A 19,520-nucleotide genomic window follows, 5' to 3' on the forward strand; every position below is an offset into this window, starting at 1 on the left:
GTACAGTCAGGCAGTGTCACGCAGCTGCGCAGTGAGAGTGGCGCCCAGCAGATAAAGACAGGCGCTTCCTTCCAGCAGCAGCAGAGCAGACGATTAAAGCTTTGGAATAGTTGTGTAACGACGCGCGTGAAGTTTTAAGATACCGAGCTTCTATTATTTTCTCTTATTAGAAGCTGGTTTTTCTTTCAGATGCAGTATATTCGGTGACAGTTTCTGGTGTATTAACAACGACAGATTAAAACAATGGTAAGTTTTTTGTTTTTGTGTGCTGGAGGTTGTCATTAGTTATTAAAATAAAAATATGGACATGTGAGGGCAGAAGAAGAGGCAAACGGTTTAGACAAACTTAAAAGCTACTTTTAACTCGATGTAAACATGGCAAACATTTGCTTTATTTATTATTTTTATTATTATTTTTAAATGCTGTGGTCCAAACAGGTTTAGTTAGTTTCAATATCTATATTTATATATCATCTGTCTCTTTGAATTATGAAAGTGAAATTATACACTGACTTTTGATTTTGATGACTAGACGATTATTGTTTTGACAGTCTATAGCCTATATAGAATAGCAGCTTTCATTCAAACGTAATTTGAGGGATATGATACAGTACATACAGTACATAGGGACTTTTTGATAAGCATTGATTGCTGAAGTAAGACAACATTAAATTTTTTATGAGTTGTTTGGATTTTTTCCCTCATGTTAAAAATCATTTGAATGTCATCCAGAAGGTCATTAACCCTTATTGTTGGTTTATCTCAGGTGGCTTGAAATGACAACATAAGAAATGTTTAGTTGAAACACACAAGGGGATTTTGCGTTGTCTCAAGGGGAAATTCCATATTCATTATAGCAGTCAAAATTAGAGGAAGGAAGGAGGCAAAGAAAGGATGTTAAAAGAGATGTGTATCCTGTAGTTCTGTTCATAATGTGCAAAGAGATGAAAAACTGATTATCAACATGCTCTTCTGTTATAAGTTTTTGTTTGATACTTTGTGCTTCTACTATTTTAAAGGGGAATATTTCTATACTATATCTCAATATATTACAATTGTATTTATTTACATGTTTCTTTATTTATGCAATGTGTGGCCCATTTCATGGTCGTATTTTACTAAAATCTTGTTTCCCAAACTTCTGTACTCCAATGATATTGATATTCCAAACACAATTATAATGTTAGTTGCAATTTACTATTTGCATTTAGCATTGTTTTTATCCTTGCCATTCCTGTTAAAACAGACTTGTGAGCTACTTTTTCAAGGCCGTGACACACCGGTTGAGAAGCACTGTTCTATTGTGTACAGCTCTTACGTGAGATGGCAAGAATAATAAGTGGTATTTCCTGTAAAATGAATAATTTCATTGATCTTTGTGTGACAGTTTCCTATCTTTGATGGGCCATTCATCAACTAAACCTCGACCTCAAGTCACTTGCATCCTTCTGAGCACAAAGAAAGGAATTAACATTCTGACTCAGCTGATATACACGATGCCACTGTCAGGGAGGTCACGATCTTTAAATGGATCTCATGGATTTCGTGGATCTCAGCCATGTTGTTTTCACAAAGGCCTCATTGTGGGGTTTGATGCAATAGCTTGTTGAAATGCACAGTTTCTCTGTCTCTCCCCTGGGCTGTTCCATGTGGAACTATGAGAGAGCAGAGGCACTGTTCCAGAATTCCATTCCCAGTGCTTGTTGTAAACAGAACTCTAAGCCCAATATCATGGGAGGTGTCTAGGAAGTCTTCATTGCCATTTTTTTTGTTTTTAAAGAGTCATTGATTGCATTTCTCTTCTGTTAAACGTCTAATGGGACAATGTAGTCCTCCATAGGGAAAATTATGTTATTGCAGAAATTAATTGATGATAATGTATGTTGTGTAAAGGATGTTTGCCAGTCATTCTGTGTTTCCCAATATATCTATTTCTTCTGTCCCCAGGAGAAGGGGCAAAGCCGCCTCCGTCAGGCCCAGCAGGATGTGGAGGATATCAAAGTTATCATGCTGGACAACATAGACAAGGCTGGCGAGCGTGCAGGAAAACTCGGGGAGCTTGAGGACAGAGCTGATAAACTCCTTGTAAAGGTGGAACTTTTGTGACAGTTGCTTTTTCTTGATAGTTTATATTATCATTTAATACATGCATATAAAACTCCTTGACTAAAAGCATGCCCACTTATTTATGCATTTTGTATGGTCCTATGATCTTGTTTTATGGTTTGAGTTTTCTGATGACCATAAACTGGGTTTCTAGAATTTTAAGTGTTTCTAGGGAAAGCAAGGGCATGTCAAAGTCTATAAATAGAGTCTAGGTGGGGTGTACGGAAAAAAACGAGTGTACAATTTGTATCCTGAGTTTAGTTTACCTTGTTAATTTTAGAAAGCCATTTCCTTTTGTTATGAAATGAACAAAACCTGTGTAATAGTATAGCAGGCTGTTTGTGCAATACATGCCATGTGGTCAGGCAACAAGTTCACTTTGGTTTCATGTTTTATCACATGTAATATTAAACTATTTTAATGATTGTACTTATTTCTTTTCAGAGCGAACAATTCTCAAAGACCTCGACTAAGGTGAAACAGAAGAAGCGCTGGGAGAATATTAAGTACAAAGTGATAATAGCAGCAGTTGTAGCTGCAGTGTTGCTCGGCATTATTGTGGCTGTGGCTGTGAGCTTAAGCAGAGAGGACAGTAAAAACACACCTGAAGACACGTCGGCAGCACAAGCACCAGGAGATGGCTAGAAGATAAGCAGGCAGATAAGAAGATGAGTGAACATAAGTTGTGTTTGAAATTCCTCAGAATACCCCCTTGAAAATCTTGCTTCTAGTACTTTTGTTAAAGTAAAGAAGAGGGAAGTTTCATAGATCGATGAATGTACAAACTAAATCTGTGATGCTACTTTTTATCAAGGAGAGGCTAAAAAATAATGTGGGTATTAAAAATGGTACCATGGTGTCACTATAATTTATGCTTTAATTTTTCAATGGTAACACACATAGTATGTGACATTAATGGTAACAGTTTACATGCCTTCTTTTTGGACTAAACATATTTTAGCCATAAATTAGATAAATCAGTGCCAAATGCGGGTTAAAGTGTAGCAGGGAAAATATGTTAGACGGAGTAGACTTTGTCAGGGAGTAGAGCATTGTTTCTTAATCTTTTTCTTCAAAGAAAAAACTTTCTTCTATCTGTTTTTCATCAGTGAAAAGTGTGTGTGACGATCTCAAAAATTTCCTGTGTTTGGGTTTTTCTTAAATTAGTTACAGAAAGGCCTGTTTCCCAGCCTTGGTTCCCACAGCAGTGCATATTTTGGATGTCTGCCTTATAGGGCAGACCCATTTCAGGTCTTGGGGTCTCTACTAATGAGCTGATGAGTTTAATCAGATCTGTTTGATTATGGAGACATACAAAATGTGCATTGTTGGGAGTAATCCAGATCCTGATTTGGGACACATATTCTGTGACTTTGGTAGGTTTGTGCCAAAACTTATCTAAAGGTTTTAAAATGTATTTCATATTATTATGATAATTATTATGACTGTAACCACCATAGAAACTGAAGAGGGCATATTCCCTCAGAATTCATATTTGAGGGGATTATGTCTGTGAATTTTTCCAATATTCTTTTTCTTAAAATGTTATATTTTGGTCCCCCTTAATCTTGAATAATTCCATCCTTAGCCATTACGATGTAAAAGCAGATTACTGTAAAGGTAGTCATAACTTGATATAAACAATCCAAATTTTGCTGCTAAAAACAGCTTTCTATGTATATGTGTGTGTGTGTATAAATATAAATGTTCCTTATGTAAATATACCGTATCTGACATTTTTTCTTTCCTCAATTATATTTGTTTCCTTTTTATAATGACTTAGTGTGTTCACAGTGACAGACAGACAGTCTCAAAATAGGAAGCAAGTTATGAGTACAATGTAATGAAATTAAGTTGATTGTGATTTTAACAATCATAAATTATCGATTTAACCATTTCCATGTGTATTACTAAATGAATATGAAGCTTGAGTTAGAAGGTAAAACGCCACCTAGTGGAATTTAGTTGAAGAGATAAGATGTAAAAAGAGGTGGATGTGAACAGCAGAGAACATAATTTAAGATACAGCTTGTACGAAAAGCAAATACACGTGTAAAAAAATGGCATAGGTCTAATTACACGACCACGGTTTTGAAAATTAAAATTTATACGATTTTAGATGTTTTTGCAGCGTGACTTAAATGTTAAATGACTTAAATGTTAACTATTTAATCTAAATATTTATTTTTATCTATCAATATGCAGAGTATTTAAATCACTTTGGATGCAGCTCGTGTTGGATGCAGAGTTGCCAAATCCGCATTTCTTTGCACGGAATTGAGCTGATTTTAAACTGTTGCGGAGGGTTGATTTTCTCCCGTGGGTTAAAGGCAGTGGCGCAAAAAAAAGTGGGTATGCGCTATATGGGGGGCGCCAAAGCGATGGTTAATTTTTTTTTATTTCTTTAAATAATAAAAGTTATATACATTTATATAAAAGTTATATATAAAAAAGTTATATAAATTTTAGAGGACTAACAGGCTAGAGAAGGCGCCGGTGCCCTCATAAGATTCATCATAGATTTTAGACATAGAAGGGTAATATCGCGAGTGGGCGGGGCGCCGTGAGCGCTGAGTGAGCAGCAGTAACGTTAGTGAGTTGTTGAAACTCGAAAAAGATGGATAAAGCAAAAAAGCTATCGGGGGCTAAAAACAGAAAAAGAAAGAGGGAAAATGAAATGGCATGTCAGGGGATGCAACAGCAGCTAAATAAGTGGATGGTGAAAGGCAACAGGTAGGATTTAAAATGTGACGTCTATGCTTGGAGGCTTGCAAATACGTTATTCATGTTATCAGACTAGCTAGCGTTTGCTAACACTGGGAATGTAGCAGACTACGGAGCCCTGCCATAGACAGTAAAAGAAACGCTTTCGCAATCCGTTCCCTCGGATTTGTAAACTGTAACGTTACTCACGGATTCATGCAGCAAGCTCGAAGGTAGCCTACGTGTTAACATACAGTTTTATTGAATAGTATTATGTGGAATGGGCCTACAGCAAATTTAATAAGAAAGATGTGCATCAAAATCTTGTTTAATTTGTGATAATCTTAGCACTTGATTATTATTGTATAATAAACCTGGCATTGTGACTGACTCTGGAGTAATTTGTCCCTCTTTTGTAAGTCGTTTTGGATAAAAGTTTCTTATGCATAACCTGCATAATAATATGTAATATAATAATAATATAATAATAAATTATTTTTTATAACTATTATTTTAATTTATAGGCTAAATAAATTCAGTTGACTTAAGACAGTAAAAATGTTTGTCATAAAATAATTAATGAATGCTTTATTTTTTAAATAACCTTTTACAGTTTTGGAAATGTGTTTTGTGTACTATTCTTTCTTAACATGAAGAATTATTTTGGTGATTTTATTATACTAGCTTTTCCCCCAGAGTTAGATTCACGCTTCACTGTTAATTTTATTATTAAATAATTAGGCCTATTATAACATTGCTTTTTACCTTATTTATTTATTTATTTATTTTTTTTTTTTTTTTTTTTGAAAATTTTTGTTTTTTTATTTTCTTTTTTTTAGCGTTTATTTTAGCCAGTAAAACACAGGCTGCGGTGTCTTATCCTATTGGTGATTAATGTAAAATAAACGCTAAAAAGAAGACTATTTTGTGAGTGCGGATCATGGTCTCATAGGATACTATGAAAAATAATGTTTAATAAACAGAATTGAATCTGCCGGTGGGGGCGGAGCCACAAATCCGTGAGTTTACAAATCCGAGGGAACGGATTGTGAAAGCGGGCACACGGATTATGAATTTGTGGGTACGGATTCAAAAACCGAAGGTACGGTTTACAAAATCTGAGCGCACTACTAACTTACTGCAAAATAATGTTGCTGATATCTACATTTAGATTTTGGTTAAACCCTATGGTACCAATCCCATGCATGACATATCTCAATTTTATTAAAGTAAAAAAACAACTGGTAAATATAAGGTAGCATGCACAATACATGACTAGAAGCTGGAAAACATTACTTATGCAATAAGGCTGGTTTAATATGGAAACAAATATAATTATTTTTTATTTGTTTTACCATTAGCTGCTCATGTTAGCTGTGCTGTCAGACATACAGGCTACAGTTACATCTGCTGGGTGACATATATATATATATGTGTGTGTGTGTGTGTGTGTGTGTGTGTGTGTGTGTGGTGTGTGTGTTTATGTGTATATATGTGTGTGTGGTGTGTGTGTGTGTGTGTGTGTGTGTGGTGTGTGTGTGTGTGTACATATATATGGTAGGCTTACAGTGGCTGTCTGATATACTTTAAAATAAACATTTATTATTTTAAGCATATGATGATGTCTGGCACACTTATTTATTTAAATGTGGGGGGGGGGGGGGGGGCGCCAAAATTAAGCTGTAATTAGGGTCACATCTCTCTCTCTATCTTTAAAGATCTGTGCTAAAAATTTTTGCTGCATACCCCCCAACACTGGATAGTTGTATTGATGGTTTTTGCATTTTGACTATGATAACTCTGTTAGATGTTAAGTTTTGTGAAGAATGGCCAGTGAAAGCTTTTTAGCTGTGTCAAAAACTATAAAGAATACCAAGACATGTCACTCACACATTTTGAATGGGGAAAACTGCAACGCTCAATATGGCCGCTCAATCGTATGTTTATTTATGTATTTTTGTATTTTTTATTTTGCTAGTCTTTATATTCCGTGCGTCACTGCAGCTGGATAGAAACAGTCAGCGTTCTGAGACGTTTCTACTTAGCGGTAAGTTAATCTTTTATATTTTCTATCTCAGGTCTTTTTTTTTCTTCTTCTTTAACTAACTTAGTTCTTATAACTTTAACAGACATCCAGTTCATTATTTTTCTTTTTTTGTATTATGACAGACTTCCGTTTTAGTTCCTTAAAAATAATATCTTTGAATGTAAGAGATATTCGCGTAGCACCAAGAGGAAATCAATCTTTTTATTCAGTAGACGTAAAAATGCTGATTTAATTTTTTTTTACAAGAGACTCATTCGGTGGACGATGATGTGAAGTTTTGGAAAGCACAATAGGGTGATATATGTTATTTCTGTCATGCCTCCCAACAGTCTGCAGGTGTCGCCGTTTTACTTAATAAATTTAAAGGAGATATCATTGAATCAATGACCTCAACTGAGGGTAGATGGATAATCTTGGTTCTCAAATTAGACAATTATTTTTTTATAGTTTGTAATTTATACAACTATAACAATACACAGCTCAAGCAAAAATAATGTTTTTTAAATTTTTTAAACTTTGTTTGAAACTTGAAGTCTTTAAAAACAATATAAAGAGGCACATTTAATTATTGGAGGTGACTATAATGATGCTCCAGATGATCTTGTAGATAGAGTACCTGTAAGATTAACTCCACATTCGAGATTCAAAAGTACTGCATACATTTGTGAACAACTAGCAATTAAAGATTTTTGGGGTTTTCTAAACCCTGATATTAATGAATTTACCTGGAGCAATGTTAGTAGATCCTCTCAATCTAGAATTGATCTATGGCTTATATCTCCCTCTTGTCTGCAATTTGTGGCAGAATCATCACATAGTTATGCTCCATTTTCTGATCATAAATTAATTTCAATCCATTTAGCAGGAACAAAACAACAAAATGGTAATATACGTGGTTATTGGAAACTAAATAAAAATTTATTAAAAGATAAGGAGTTTTGTGATTTAGTCAAAAAAACAGCAAAAAGTATATTTGATAATAAAGATGTGAATCACATACAAAAATGGGAATTTTTCAAATTTAAAATTAGAGAAATAGCAATTAAATGAAGTAAAGCAATTAAAAAAGGAAATAGATGATATGTATATTGATATGGCTAAAGGAGCTTTTGTAAGGTCGCGAGCAAAATGGCTAGAGCAAGGAGAAAAAAATTCAAGTTATTTCTTTGCTTTAGAGAAACGAAATCGCAAGAGAAATAATTTAACTACTCTTAAAATTGATAATAACATTACCTCTAATTCTTTAGACATTTCAAGATGTTATAGCAATATATATAAGTCTAACATTTGATTCATTGAGTGTAATAAATTCATAGAATCAGTTAAAGCATTTACACCAACTATATCTGAACAATTTAAGTTAAATTGTGATCGTCCCATTACTAAAGCGGAAATGTCAGAGGCTGTTAGTTCAATGAAAAAAGGTAAATCACCAGGTAATGATGGGCTTTCAGTCAAATTTTATTTGCATTTTTGGGAAATGATTGAAAATCCTTTGTTTGATTTATTTAAAGAATGTATCTTAAAAAAGGAAATGTCTTCGAGCATGAAGCAAGTTTTAATATGTCTTCTCCCTAAGCCTGATAAAGATCATTTATTGATGGAAAATTGGAGACCTATTACTCTCTTAAATATTGACTACAAAATTTTTTATCATTACTTTTTTGCTAAAAGATTAAAAAGAGGTCTTCATGAGATAATAAGTGAAACACAAACAGGTTTTTTATGTCTAAATGTCACATTAGCTCCAATATAGACTTGTTCTAGACCTGCTGGATTATTCTGATAACATCAATACTGATAGCACTGATAGTATTTCTTGATTTTTATAAAGCATTTGATACGGTAGAACACTATTTTTTACTTAAAGCACTTCAGATTTTTGATTTCGGACAAAATTTTATATCTATAGTTGAAATGCTATATTGATAGTTTTGTGTTATTATATCCAAACACAACCAAAAGATTCCCTGTACTGAGATCAGTTCGCCAGGGTTGCCCTATTTCACCATTTTTGTTCCTGCTGGTGGTTGAATTACTGTCATTACATATTAAACATAGTCCTATTATTAAGGGATTGTCTATTTTTGGTAAGGAAATTAGAGTAACTCAACTAGTGGATGATACAACTCTCTTTTTGAATGACAAACATCAAATTGATAATGGTATAACCCTAACTGACCAATTCTCTGCTGCTTCGGGTTTAATGCTTAACAATTTATTTTCTTTTATGGTCAAACAGAAGAAAGACATTACAGGTCTGGAACAATTTGTGGGAGTGTTAATCAATGATTTTTTAATTTTTGGGTGAACTATTCCTTTTAAGTCATACAGTCCACCGTGAGCAAATGCTTCTCTGCAAACTGCGCGTTCATCATTAGTTACTGGACAGACCCACTGATAACTTTCTCGTTCAGCTCCACATCTGGAGAGTCTGGTGTTCAAAGGGGAGATGTGAGCTCTACATGTTTTAAATAGGGTGACCATATGTCCTCTTTCCCGGACATGTCCTCTTTTTTTTCGTGAAAAAAATACGTCCAGCCCGGATTTAATCTAAATCGGCCAAAATGTCCAGGTTTCGGCTTTTGCTTTCTTCATTCACCATTCATTGTGTGTTTTTGTATTAGAGCCCTGCAAGAGACTGTTTTCTTACTCCTGCTCCCGCTGAATTTCTGACCATTACCTCTACTCCCGTGATTTTTTGTCCAGTGCTCCTGCAAACATTCTAATATTGCATATAAATTTTGCACATCAGGGAGCCACCATCGATTGGCAGAGTATTTAAATATCATTTAAATGAGCACTGGCTGTTCACTTTCGATTTCAGGAAGGATGTTCAGATATTTGTCACTGAGCTCAGGATCTGTTGAGCAGCAAATCATGATCTGTCAGCCATCTCTTGTCTCAACCCGTGATCATTCAAATCTGACTCCTGCAGCTCCTGTTGGATGCAGGGTTGTCAAGTTCATGTTTTTTTTTTCTCTCTCGATGGAATTAGGCTAACCTTACTCTCAAACTGTTACCATGGGTTGATTTCCCCCCTGTGGGTTAAAGGTAACCTATGATAAAACTGTGCTGTGAAGTTTTGTGAAGGAGGGCCAGTGGTAGGAAGCTTTTTAGCTGTGTTAATGATCAATATGCATAACAGTTTCTGTAAAATATGTATTTTACATAGGCCTATGAAAATTACATCGGCCTATTTTGAGTTTTGATATTTGGGTTATGGCCAGTGCGCTACTTTGGGCACTACTTTAAGCACAAACCAACCACACCATAGCCCCCATTTTACCTTTAAATACGGGAAGATTCCGTATTTTACCGCAACCAGTCATTGGGGACCAGAAAATGTTTGGCTACTCACATTTTTCAAAGTATCTTCTTTTATGTTTAGCAGAAGAATGACATTATTACAGGTTTGGAACAACTTGTGGGTGTGTAAACGATGACAAAATTTAATTTTTTGGGTGAACTAACCCTTTAAGTCAGTCCACTTTGAGCAACTGAAAGCTTCTCTGCAAACTGCACGTTCATTACTGGACAGACCCATTGATAACTTTCCCATTCAGCCCTACATCTGGAGAGTCTTGTGTTCAAAGTGCAGACTTTAAGCTTTAAACTTTAAAAGTGTTTCTGTCTTCTTTCATTCAGTTACAGCAGTGGTTCCCAATCCTGGTCCTGGAGAACCCCCAACACTGCACATTTTAGATGTCCCCCTATTCAAACACACCTGATTCAACTCATCAGTGAAGACTCCAAGACCTCAGATGTGTGTGTCAGATAAGAGAGACACCAGCGTGCAGTGTTGGGGGTTCTCCAGGACCAGGATTGGGAACCACTGAGTTACAGCGATAGCTGGCTGTTTTTGTCTATAAAATTAGGGATCTGCTGGAGCGTCCCGAGTCTGCGCGAGGGCGCCCTCTGGCGTCCAGTGTGAATGAAACACATTACATGTGTTCAGAGCACTAAATAATGGCCAATCCATAAAATAATACTTCTTTTTTAAAATAGCAGTTAAAAATAGCAAATAAATAAATAAATAAATAACTAAACCAAAACTGTGGTAAAGAAAGAAAGAATAAGAAGAAAAAACTGAGGTAGCCTATTTATTGAACCGTGGGCAAACTGTATTTTTGCATCCCTACTGTTTACTCTGAAATACTGTATAACAGGACCCTGATTATTAACCTATAATAAACATTAAATCTGGCAAATCAGAGTTCTAGTGTCTCAGTTACTCATTCTCAAAATCATTCCCATTGAAGCACACCACCTCAAACTCCAGGCAAGATGCTTCATTTTTTTTTTTTTAAATCAGGTGTTCAGTTCATGACATCTTGGAATATCCATCTGGAAATACTTGTAATCTGTAAGTAATGTGTATCTTCGGTTTACTTTGAAAAAAAAAAAAACAACTAATACTTATAATAATATTTTTATTTAAAACCTGCCAAAAATTATTGGCAGCCCAATCTGTTTTCCATGACTAACTCTCTTCATGTAGGTACTTTGAACCAGTGTTGTTATTGTTAACTAAAACTAAAATTATTGTTAAATGAAATTAAATGAGATGAAATAAAATAAAATAAAACAAAATATAAATATTAGATGAAAAACATATTCTTTAAAAACCTAAACTTATTTCAGCTCTTTTCAAGCTGAAGCACTAAAAATACTAAAACTAAAATAAATATAAAGCTAAATAGAAATAATAATAATAAAAAAGAAAGCTAATAAAACGGACAAAGCAATTAATAATAAAATATAAAAAAGAAAGTTATTAATGCTTTTAAATTATTTTTTTATAATTTTAAAATATTATAATACAAACTTAAAATACAAAAATAATGAATAAATGTTTAAATGAGTTAAATCATTTTAATGCTTTAGAAATAATTATTTCTTCATGTTTCTTGTACTTGCAGAATGCTTCCTCAGCTTCCACTGGGGGGCGCTCTGGCCACATATGCCTCATTAAAGTGAGTGCCAACAAACACTCGCTTACCATTATAGCTCCAGGTAAAACTATATACATTAAATAGTTCAGCTTAAGATGCATCAGATGTTTTACTTAAGTAAAAGTGTTTACGTTTTAGAGTAAAAAAAAAAGAATGTTATTATAAAGAAGAATCTATCTCCAGACTCCTTGTCTCGTAGGCACCATTCAAACCCACATGACCAAATCAATATTAGATGAGGAACACTGACAATCATTTAGGTTTTATACTTATCACTAACAAAAGTGTCCTCGCATTTAAAAAACTCAAACCACTTGTTTAGTGGAGCAAGATGGCGTAGTTACAGCAACAAACAGCAGGGCCTGATTAGGTCATACTTAGGCAAAACCTTATCTTCCTGGTCTTAATCCATATATATATATATATATATATTATATATATATATATATATATATATATATATATATATAATATATATATATATATACTGTATATATGATACTGGGAGCATAAACTCTCTAAGATGCCTTATCTAGCAACATACTGCTCTGTCTAGTGACAACATCAGTCAGCATCAGGTGTGAAAGCTTTAGACAGGTGACATTTTTTTTCAGTGCATTAATCAGATATATCCTCAGGCTTCTTGTTCTCATACTCCCTGGACACAGCACTGCATCAAACAGGAGGACTGCGTCATCATGTTAAGTTTAAGGAGCAGGAGCTCACTTTTGGGGAGGTGAACAGTCTTGCTGATGTGAGGAACAATTAAATAAGCAGGACTATACTAATTTTATTCAGCAGATTTTGATGAGATATTCAATATAATATTGCTTTATTCTGTCAAATTGTGATACAAGCATTAAACTTTAATGGCAACAATTCAAGTGAGACTTTTGGTGGAAAATGAATTAGGCTCTCTTGGCCTCTTTTGTTTGTGTTATTAGTTAGTAAACATGATGAAATCTCAGAAGACCAACTGAGGAACATAAAATAAAAATGAAATAAAAAGGATTATTAGAATGTCTTAAAGTTTGGCAGTCCGATCAAATGATGAGTCAAGAAAGAGATGTGAGACACTTGGCTGATTTCACTATGATTCATCACTCACACTAGACATGGAAGGTCAAGTGCATTGAATTATGGGATACAGTACTTCACACCAAAAGCTCTGAAATACTGCTCATTTTGGCACATGTGCACAGATTACATATATACAAAAGTAGTATCCCAGCTAACAGGAAATGTTCTCAGTACTTTGGCTAACGTTCAGGCCAAGGGCGTCTTTGGGCTGTTTTTACTGGGGCATGAGTCCCAGTAAAATAGCACTGTGTAAATGATTACTGATAAATCCTTGCCTGTCAGTACAATCCATGTTAGGAAACAAAATAAAAATGTATTCTACTGTTTGTCAGTGATGGAACAGATTGTGTGTCTTGTGAGCAAAGGAAAGACCATTTATATCCATATATCCATAACAAAAAAATAAATAAAATAAAATATGGGCTCACTTTTTGATTGGAGCCTGTACCCCAGTACTGATGAAAGGCTAGAAAATGTTTTCTCAAAGTTATGAACACATTTTCTACCAGAAACATTAACAGAACTCTCATTAGAACATAAAGCATTATTTATAACTAAAGCCTGCATTGTTCATAGAACTTTTTTTCTTTTTTTTGTTCTAAACATTTTAGTTGGATGCTCATCTAACATCTTTTAAACGTTACTACTTGTTTCAGAATGTTCAGAAAACATTCAAAAGTAACGTTCCTATAATGTTTGCAAAAATTATAATATGGACTATTTTCTTAATATTTGCAAAACCAAGGGGGAAAAAGTTTTTAAAACACTTCTGGGCGTTTTAAACATGCAGAGAACATACAAAAATAAAAACTAATGGAAACATTGCCAACACATTGTTGAAACATATTTTTGTTTTATCTGGAATGTTAGTATGATAATGCAAACATATCCAGTAGGATATGGTTGCATGTGGGTACTAACATGCTAAGATCAGTAATATTGCTAATAACAATGCTAAGCTAAGATTTTGAAGCTCTGTGTGCAGAATGGCTCTTTGGCTGTGCATCCAAGGAAAGATTATCTAGTTTCTAAATCTTCAAACAGCAGGAACAGATACCAGATTTGTAAGCTTTTCTGTCCCCTTCCAGTTCAAAATCCCTGTTCCGGCACACTCAGTTCTCATGGCTGGTTTGGGATCTAATGGATGACGTAATTGCTTGGCGGTGGGGGCCAGTTACTGCCCTGCTTTCCCTTTCATCACTAACACTGTAAGTATATGTTGTGATATATACTATGCTGGTGGAATGTTCACTGATTATCCTTACAATTTATTTATTTAAGATACTGTATCTGCCTGAGAAGTTTAGGGTTAGTAAAATTGTAGAATATTTTAGAAGGAAGTCTCTTATGCTTTCTAAAATGTTAAAAATATTAATTCTGTGAACAAGTAACCAGGCTTGCCAGGTTTTCACAACAAAACCCTCCCAATTGCTACTCAAAACTAGGCCAAAACCATCCCAATTGCATTTTTGGGGGCAAAGTGCAGGGTGATGTCATTAAAACTGTTGCTCCATACTGCCGGAAGTGAGAGACTGTAAGTTTTGAATGCTTATATACTGAGCACACTAACCGTAAGCCTAGCATATTCATTCTAAAAGGCAATTTCAACTTTGATTTCATGGTGACTTTAGTTTTGTAAATAAAAAAATAAAGAAATAAAAATTACTGACTCCAAACTTTTTCATAATTTCATAATCATCCAGAGTCTGAAATAAAATTCCTCCCTCAAATTCAGCTTTCAGCAGCTGTGGTTCACTCGCTGGGTGCCTCAGTGCTGATTACGTTGACTCTGAGAAGCCAGAATGACACAGATCTCACCCACTATGGAGACTCTTTGTCTGGGTGGTGGCTGCTATGGAAACACTGGCAGAATGAGTGAAGGTTAGAGAAATACTGATAACTGAATATGGAATTAATAATGCAGGGTTATGCAAGGCCAAGTCTTACTTTCAGGCTGTGAGGTGTTCAGTTCACACTGACGTGTGGCATTTCTACATATCTATGTTGATTATATGGATGGCAGTGTAGATATAGAAATAAATGTTATGTGTATTGATTAATGATCATTAAAATCCGATATTGCTTGGCTTCAAAACAAGTGGTAAAATCCTGCTTATAAGCATATCATTTTTGTTTCTGCATAATCACTGCTCAGACATGCTCCCCTGAGGCTATAAAATGATTAAGGTTTTGCATGGAATTATAAATGAGACTTACGGTGACTTACGGTCCTCTAGGTCTGAAGATTGAGATTGGTATGATTAATACATCTTAAAAGACAGTCATTAATGTGTGTATAAAAGATCACTATTGGCTCACTGGTGTTTGGCAAATTTGATTAGATTGCTGTGAGTGTCCTTTCATCTTCTCATCATTGCTTCTGGTTTTCTTGGCTTTCAGCTATATAAATGGCCTTCTGTGCTGACTAGGATGCTGGCTACCTGCATGGAAAGACTTTGTTTGATGTGTGCTACCACAATGGTGTGTAAAACCAACATCATGATGATGTTTAAGTAACTCGTCCTTGTGAACTGTTCATGGAATGAAGTGACTTGATTTGTTTCAGGAATAGGCCTATGTTTTTCATTCATTAAAAAGAACTGGCTTATCCACCTTATTTTGCAATGTGGACATAAGCTATTTCCTGCCAATGTGCAAGACTTCTGATTCATTTGCTGCTCTATAGATAAATAACTAAGAATAACAAAGTGTAGTAAATGGTAAAACTATTTGCGCTACAAACCAGTGTGTTTACATATATATAAAAGTATTGGTATAAAAAGTATTATACATCCAAACTGTCAAATGTTTCTCTTTGGAGAATGTGAAACACTGTTGGTAATATAATCCTGTATTGACAGTATTGTACTTATACTGGCACACTAACTTTGAACACACCATGAAATTGCAATTAAACAGCAATGAACAGTTTGAGAAGTGTAATTTTACATGATATTTAGATTATGAAGCCCCACACAGTGTCAATTATGTGTCTCTATATTGCTGTTCAGCATATATGCTACTAAAATTTCTGATGTCTGTCAACTGTATGCTGATGATGCTGTAATTCACTCACACGCAAAAATATGCAGCTGACTACAATTACATCAGCAAAAATTGAGTAATTCAAACTTAATGCCAAGAAAAGAGTTTTTTTCTTACTACAAGCAAAAATTTAGAAATCTGAAGTACCTGTTCTAAAGGAGAATCTTGAGGTATTCAGGAGTTTAGATATCTAGGAAACAGCAGATATTTAACTCACACTTTAAAAAGTATTTTATTTGGTTGCTTAAAAATCTGCTTTATGTGGAAACATCAAATTGTATGGTTTATTCAAGTTAACATATAATACAATTATTAAAGTAATTAATATTAATTGGTTGCACAATTTCACATTTTACAGTGCAGCTAATTTATATTCATTAATAGTAATTATTATTATTTATTATTAAACCCAACCATCTGTGAATTGCTCTGCTTGACAGACACAAACAAATGACCAGTCTTGTACCTATTAAAACAGCATGGAATTAAACTCTAAAAGGTCAAAATAGTAGATAAACCATTATGACTTCTTGTCCATGTATAATCTTTTAAATGAGGAACACTTTATGAAAATTATAGATGCACTGCTTTTTGAAATACTTTTTCTTGTTCCTCTTACTTGTAGAATCGTGCATAGAATTACAGTACAAGAATCTAAGTGCTTATACAAGAGATTATTGCATAATACCATTAAGATAATGTGCTCTAGCTCAAGACATTAATATTTATTTGAATTATCACTCAGTAGGTTATTTAACCAGCTATTACAATGTCTTTGGAAGGCTTTTGTCTTTCAAACACATTGAAAATGCACATATTCACATTATTTCTTATTTACATGTAATGCAGGCATTCCCAAACTTTTTTTTGTCATCTGAACATCTTTCATCTAATATATTAACTAAAAGTACCCATGAGATTTTAAAATAAATAATTAATAATTAAGTATCACATTTGCAAGTTAACAGTTTATGGTCACATGATTTGCAGGTAAGCAAATAAAATATTTCATTTTTTTAGGAAGTGTGACTTATTTAAATTTTACACTTTTATGTATTAATTAATGATGAACTTTTCATTAAACTCACGAACCCCCTGCAGTACCTTTACAAACCCCAGTTTGGAAAACCTTGACGTAATTATAGATACAGTGATTCTTTTATGTTTCTGAGTTCTTTAATGTTTCTATTTGGCATGAGTGACTGGTTCTTTATTGGCCTGAGGTCACATCCTCTGCCTCACATCACTTTAAAATTTTCCCCATGGCTTGAGTTTTCAGTGTTGATTGACTTTTCAGCTGATGAGTATTGAGGCGCCTCTCATTCCTTTGTCCCTTTCACCTCCAGCTATCTTCAAGATTAACAACCTTCTGGCATCATATTCAAAGTCACAGCCCAGAGCTCCACTTAAATTCATAATCTAATCAGATACGAGACCCAGGGTAGCTCACAAATGCCTTTTAACAGAGAGAATAACAGTTCAGCAGTTATGCTTAAGTGAGAAGAGAAGTTATGGACCTAGTTGGTATAATGGGACAGTTTAAATAATGCCTCAAAAGACATCATTTGGTGTATTTCAGGGCGATGGTTTATAGCCCCTTTAAGATGGCTTTTAAACCTTGCAGGATGATTAAACTAAACCTGGATAAGGTCTCAGAAGTCTGTGTATGGACTGGAAGGTTGATGCTTTAGAAAAAGAGTTGGTGTTGGCACAAGAACAGGCAAACTGCAGCCAATGAGACGAGAGGCTGGAGAATCGAGCTGTCTGGCAACAAAAGTGTAGAGATTTGAAAGGCAAATAAATCTGTTGCACACATCAGATTTGTTGGTAGAAGAGATTTGTGGCTCACATCCTCAAACCAAGTACTGCAGAGAACACGACATCCCATAAATAAAAATACAATGAAACCCATTGTTCTCTTCTCAGCCTCTCACACTGATCACAGCTGTTTCAACACAACATGTTAAGGTAAAAGAAGTGTAAACTTAAAAAATAAATGTTGAGAGATACATCGAGTTCAGTTCTATTCTGTTGTGCAATATCTGTCCATTTTTGAACTCGAGACTTAATGCATCCTATGTGAACAAATAATACACATCAGTCACTATCAATTTTGTATAGAAGCCTGTTTGTGTGCACAGAAAAGCTTACAGCAAAAAACACACATGCACATCTAATTGTCAGATATGAGATAAGTTGAAACCCAATACTATTTAAAAGTGTAAACCAGCATATTTTCAAAAAAAAAAAAAAAACAACAACAACAACAACAACAACAAAAAATCGGTTGTTGTTGGCACAAATTAAATCTTGGTAATGTCTAGACTACGAAGGAGCCTCATGTTATATCCTTCATGGCCCAGGAAATGAAGAATGCATTTCAAGGTCACATTTGAAGGAGCTTTCGAATTGGGACAACCTAGAAGTCTTCAGATTTCAAAAATCATGTAGTGTATTCCAGCCTAATGTGAGGGTGCCATTTTTAAAACTTTTTTGACACCTTTGCATATGAACATGCAGGCTGCATCTCATTTTTTGTTTTATTAAGTGTAAAAAAAAAATACAATTTAGACTAGAATCAATTATTTATTGCAGTTATAATAACAGTCTATACTGTATGTATACCAATTAATCAAAAATGCCACTGGGAATAAGTGATTTTTGTACGCATGTGGTTTTAGTTGGTTCTTAATGTTATCATGAACAGAATATATTTTTGGGCAAAATTTTCTCTCTTGTGATTTCATTTATCTCTTTAGATTTAATTTCACCACTGGAATGTAAGACTTGTATTTCCATATGTCTCTACATCTCTCCAACTCCTTCTACTTCTTATCCAAAGACAACTTTCAGTTCTGTTGTCAGGAGGGACTGCTTTCTCTTCTGAGATGTATTTTGGCATGGAGCTACATGTACTTGATGTCTACTAATCCAAAAATGAGACACTGACATAAAAAATATTAGAAAAAGAACACCAGAGAAAGAAACTGGAAATTGGTTCTTTTAAAATTAGTGAGGAAATAACAGTTGAACAGATTTTGTTGAAAGCTTCTATATTTTCAAGTTTTCTAAATTTATGTGGGGTAAATAAAATTGTTCAGGCATTTGGCAATTCCAGCAAAAGAGGGTCTAGTCACTGTCTCTGGCTGTGAATCGAGTGTGACATGACTGAAATCCTTTTGGGTAGTGCAGTTCACCCTTGATTAAGTAGGCACTTAGAGAAACGCAGGTCACGAGTGATACAGATCAATACATTTCACAAGCGAGACAGACCAGATCAACCAGAGATGTGAGGATTGAACCAAATGAGGAGGAAATGCTTAAGCACTGGGGAATGTGGAAAAAGGAGGGATGACATATTGGCTATCAGACCAATTCGGTGTGAACTGCACTTTTATAAAAAGAATAAATGGGACACACAAAGTCAAAGAGGGGATTGTGGGGAAATGAGGGATGACATATTGGCTATCAGACCAATTACTCCAGTGGGTGTTTATGTGGCACACAGCCAAGGGTAAATTCTTTAATATGGCTCATTTCATGGTGCCTCAGATTCAGTCTAGTCCTGATAGATCATTTTTTCT

General features: G+C 34.5%; 1 protein-coding gene across 1 annotated transcript; it reads left to right on the plus strand.

The window, feature by feature from the left end:
- The first annotated feature begins 55 nt into the window (after positions 1-55).
- vamp5 (vesicle-associated membrane protein 5) lies at positions 56-3,826 on the plus strand. Its single transcript, XM_019097697.2, has 3 exons — positions 56-246; positions 1,948-2,091; positions 2,551-3,826. The coding sequence occupies exons 1-3, from the start codon at positions 244-246 to the stop codon at positions 2,749-2,751; spliced, it is 348 nt and encodes a 115-aa protein (XP_018953242.1). The 5' UTR covers positions 56-243; the 3' UTR covers positions 2,752-3,826.
- Positions 3,827-19,520: the final 15,694 nt, after the last annotated feature.

This window comes from Cyprinus carpio, chromosome A5 (genome assembly GCF_018340385.1).
Source record: "Cyprinus carpio isolate SPL01 chromosome A5, ASM1834038v1, whole genome shotgun sequence".
Taxonomy (NCBI): domain Eukaryota; kingdom Metazoa; phylum Chordata; class Actinopteri; order Cypriniformes; family Cyprinidae; genus Cyprinus; species Cyprinus carpio.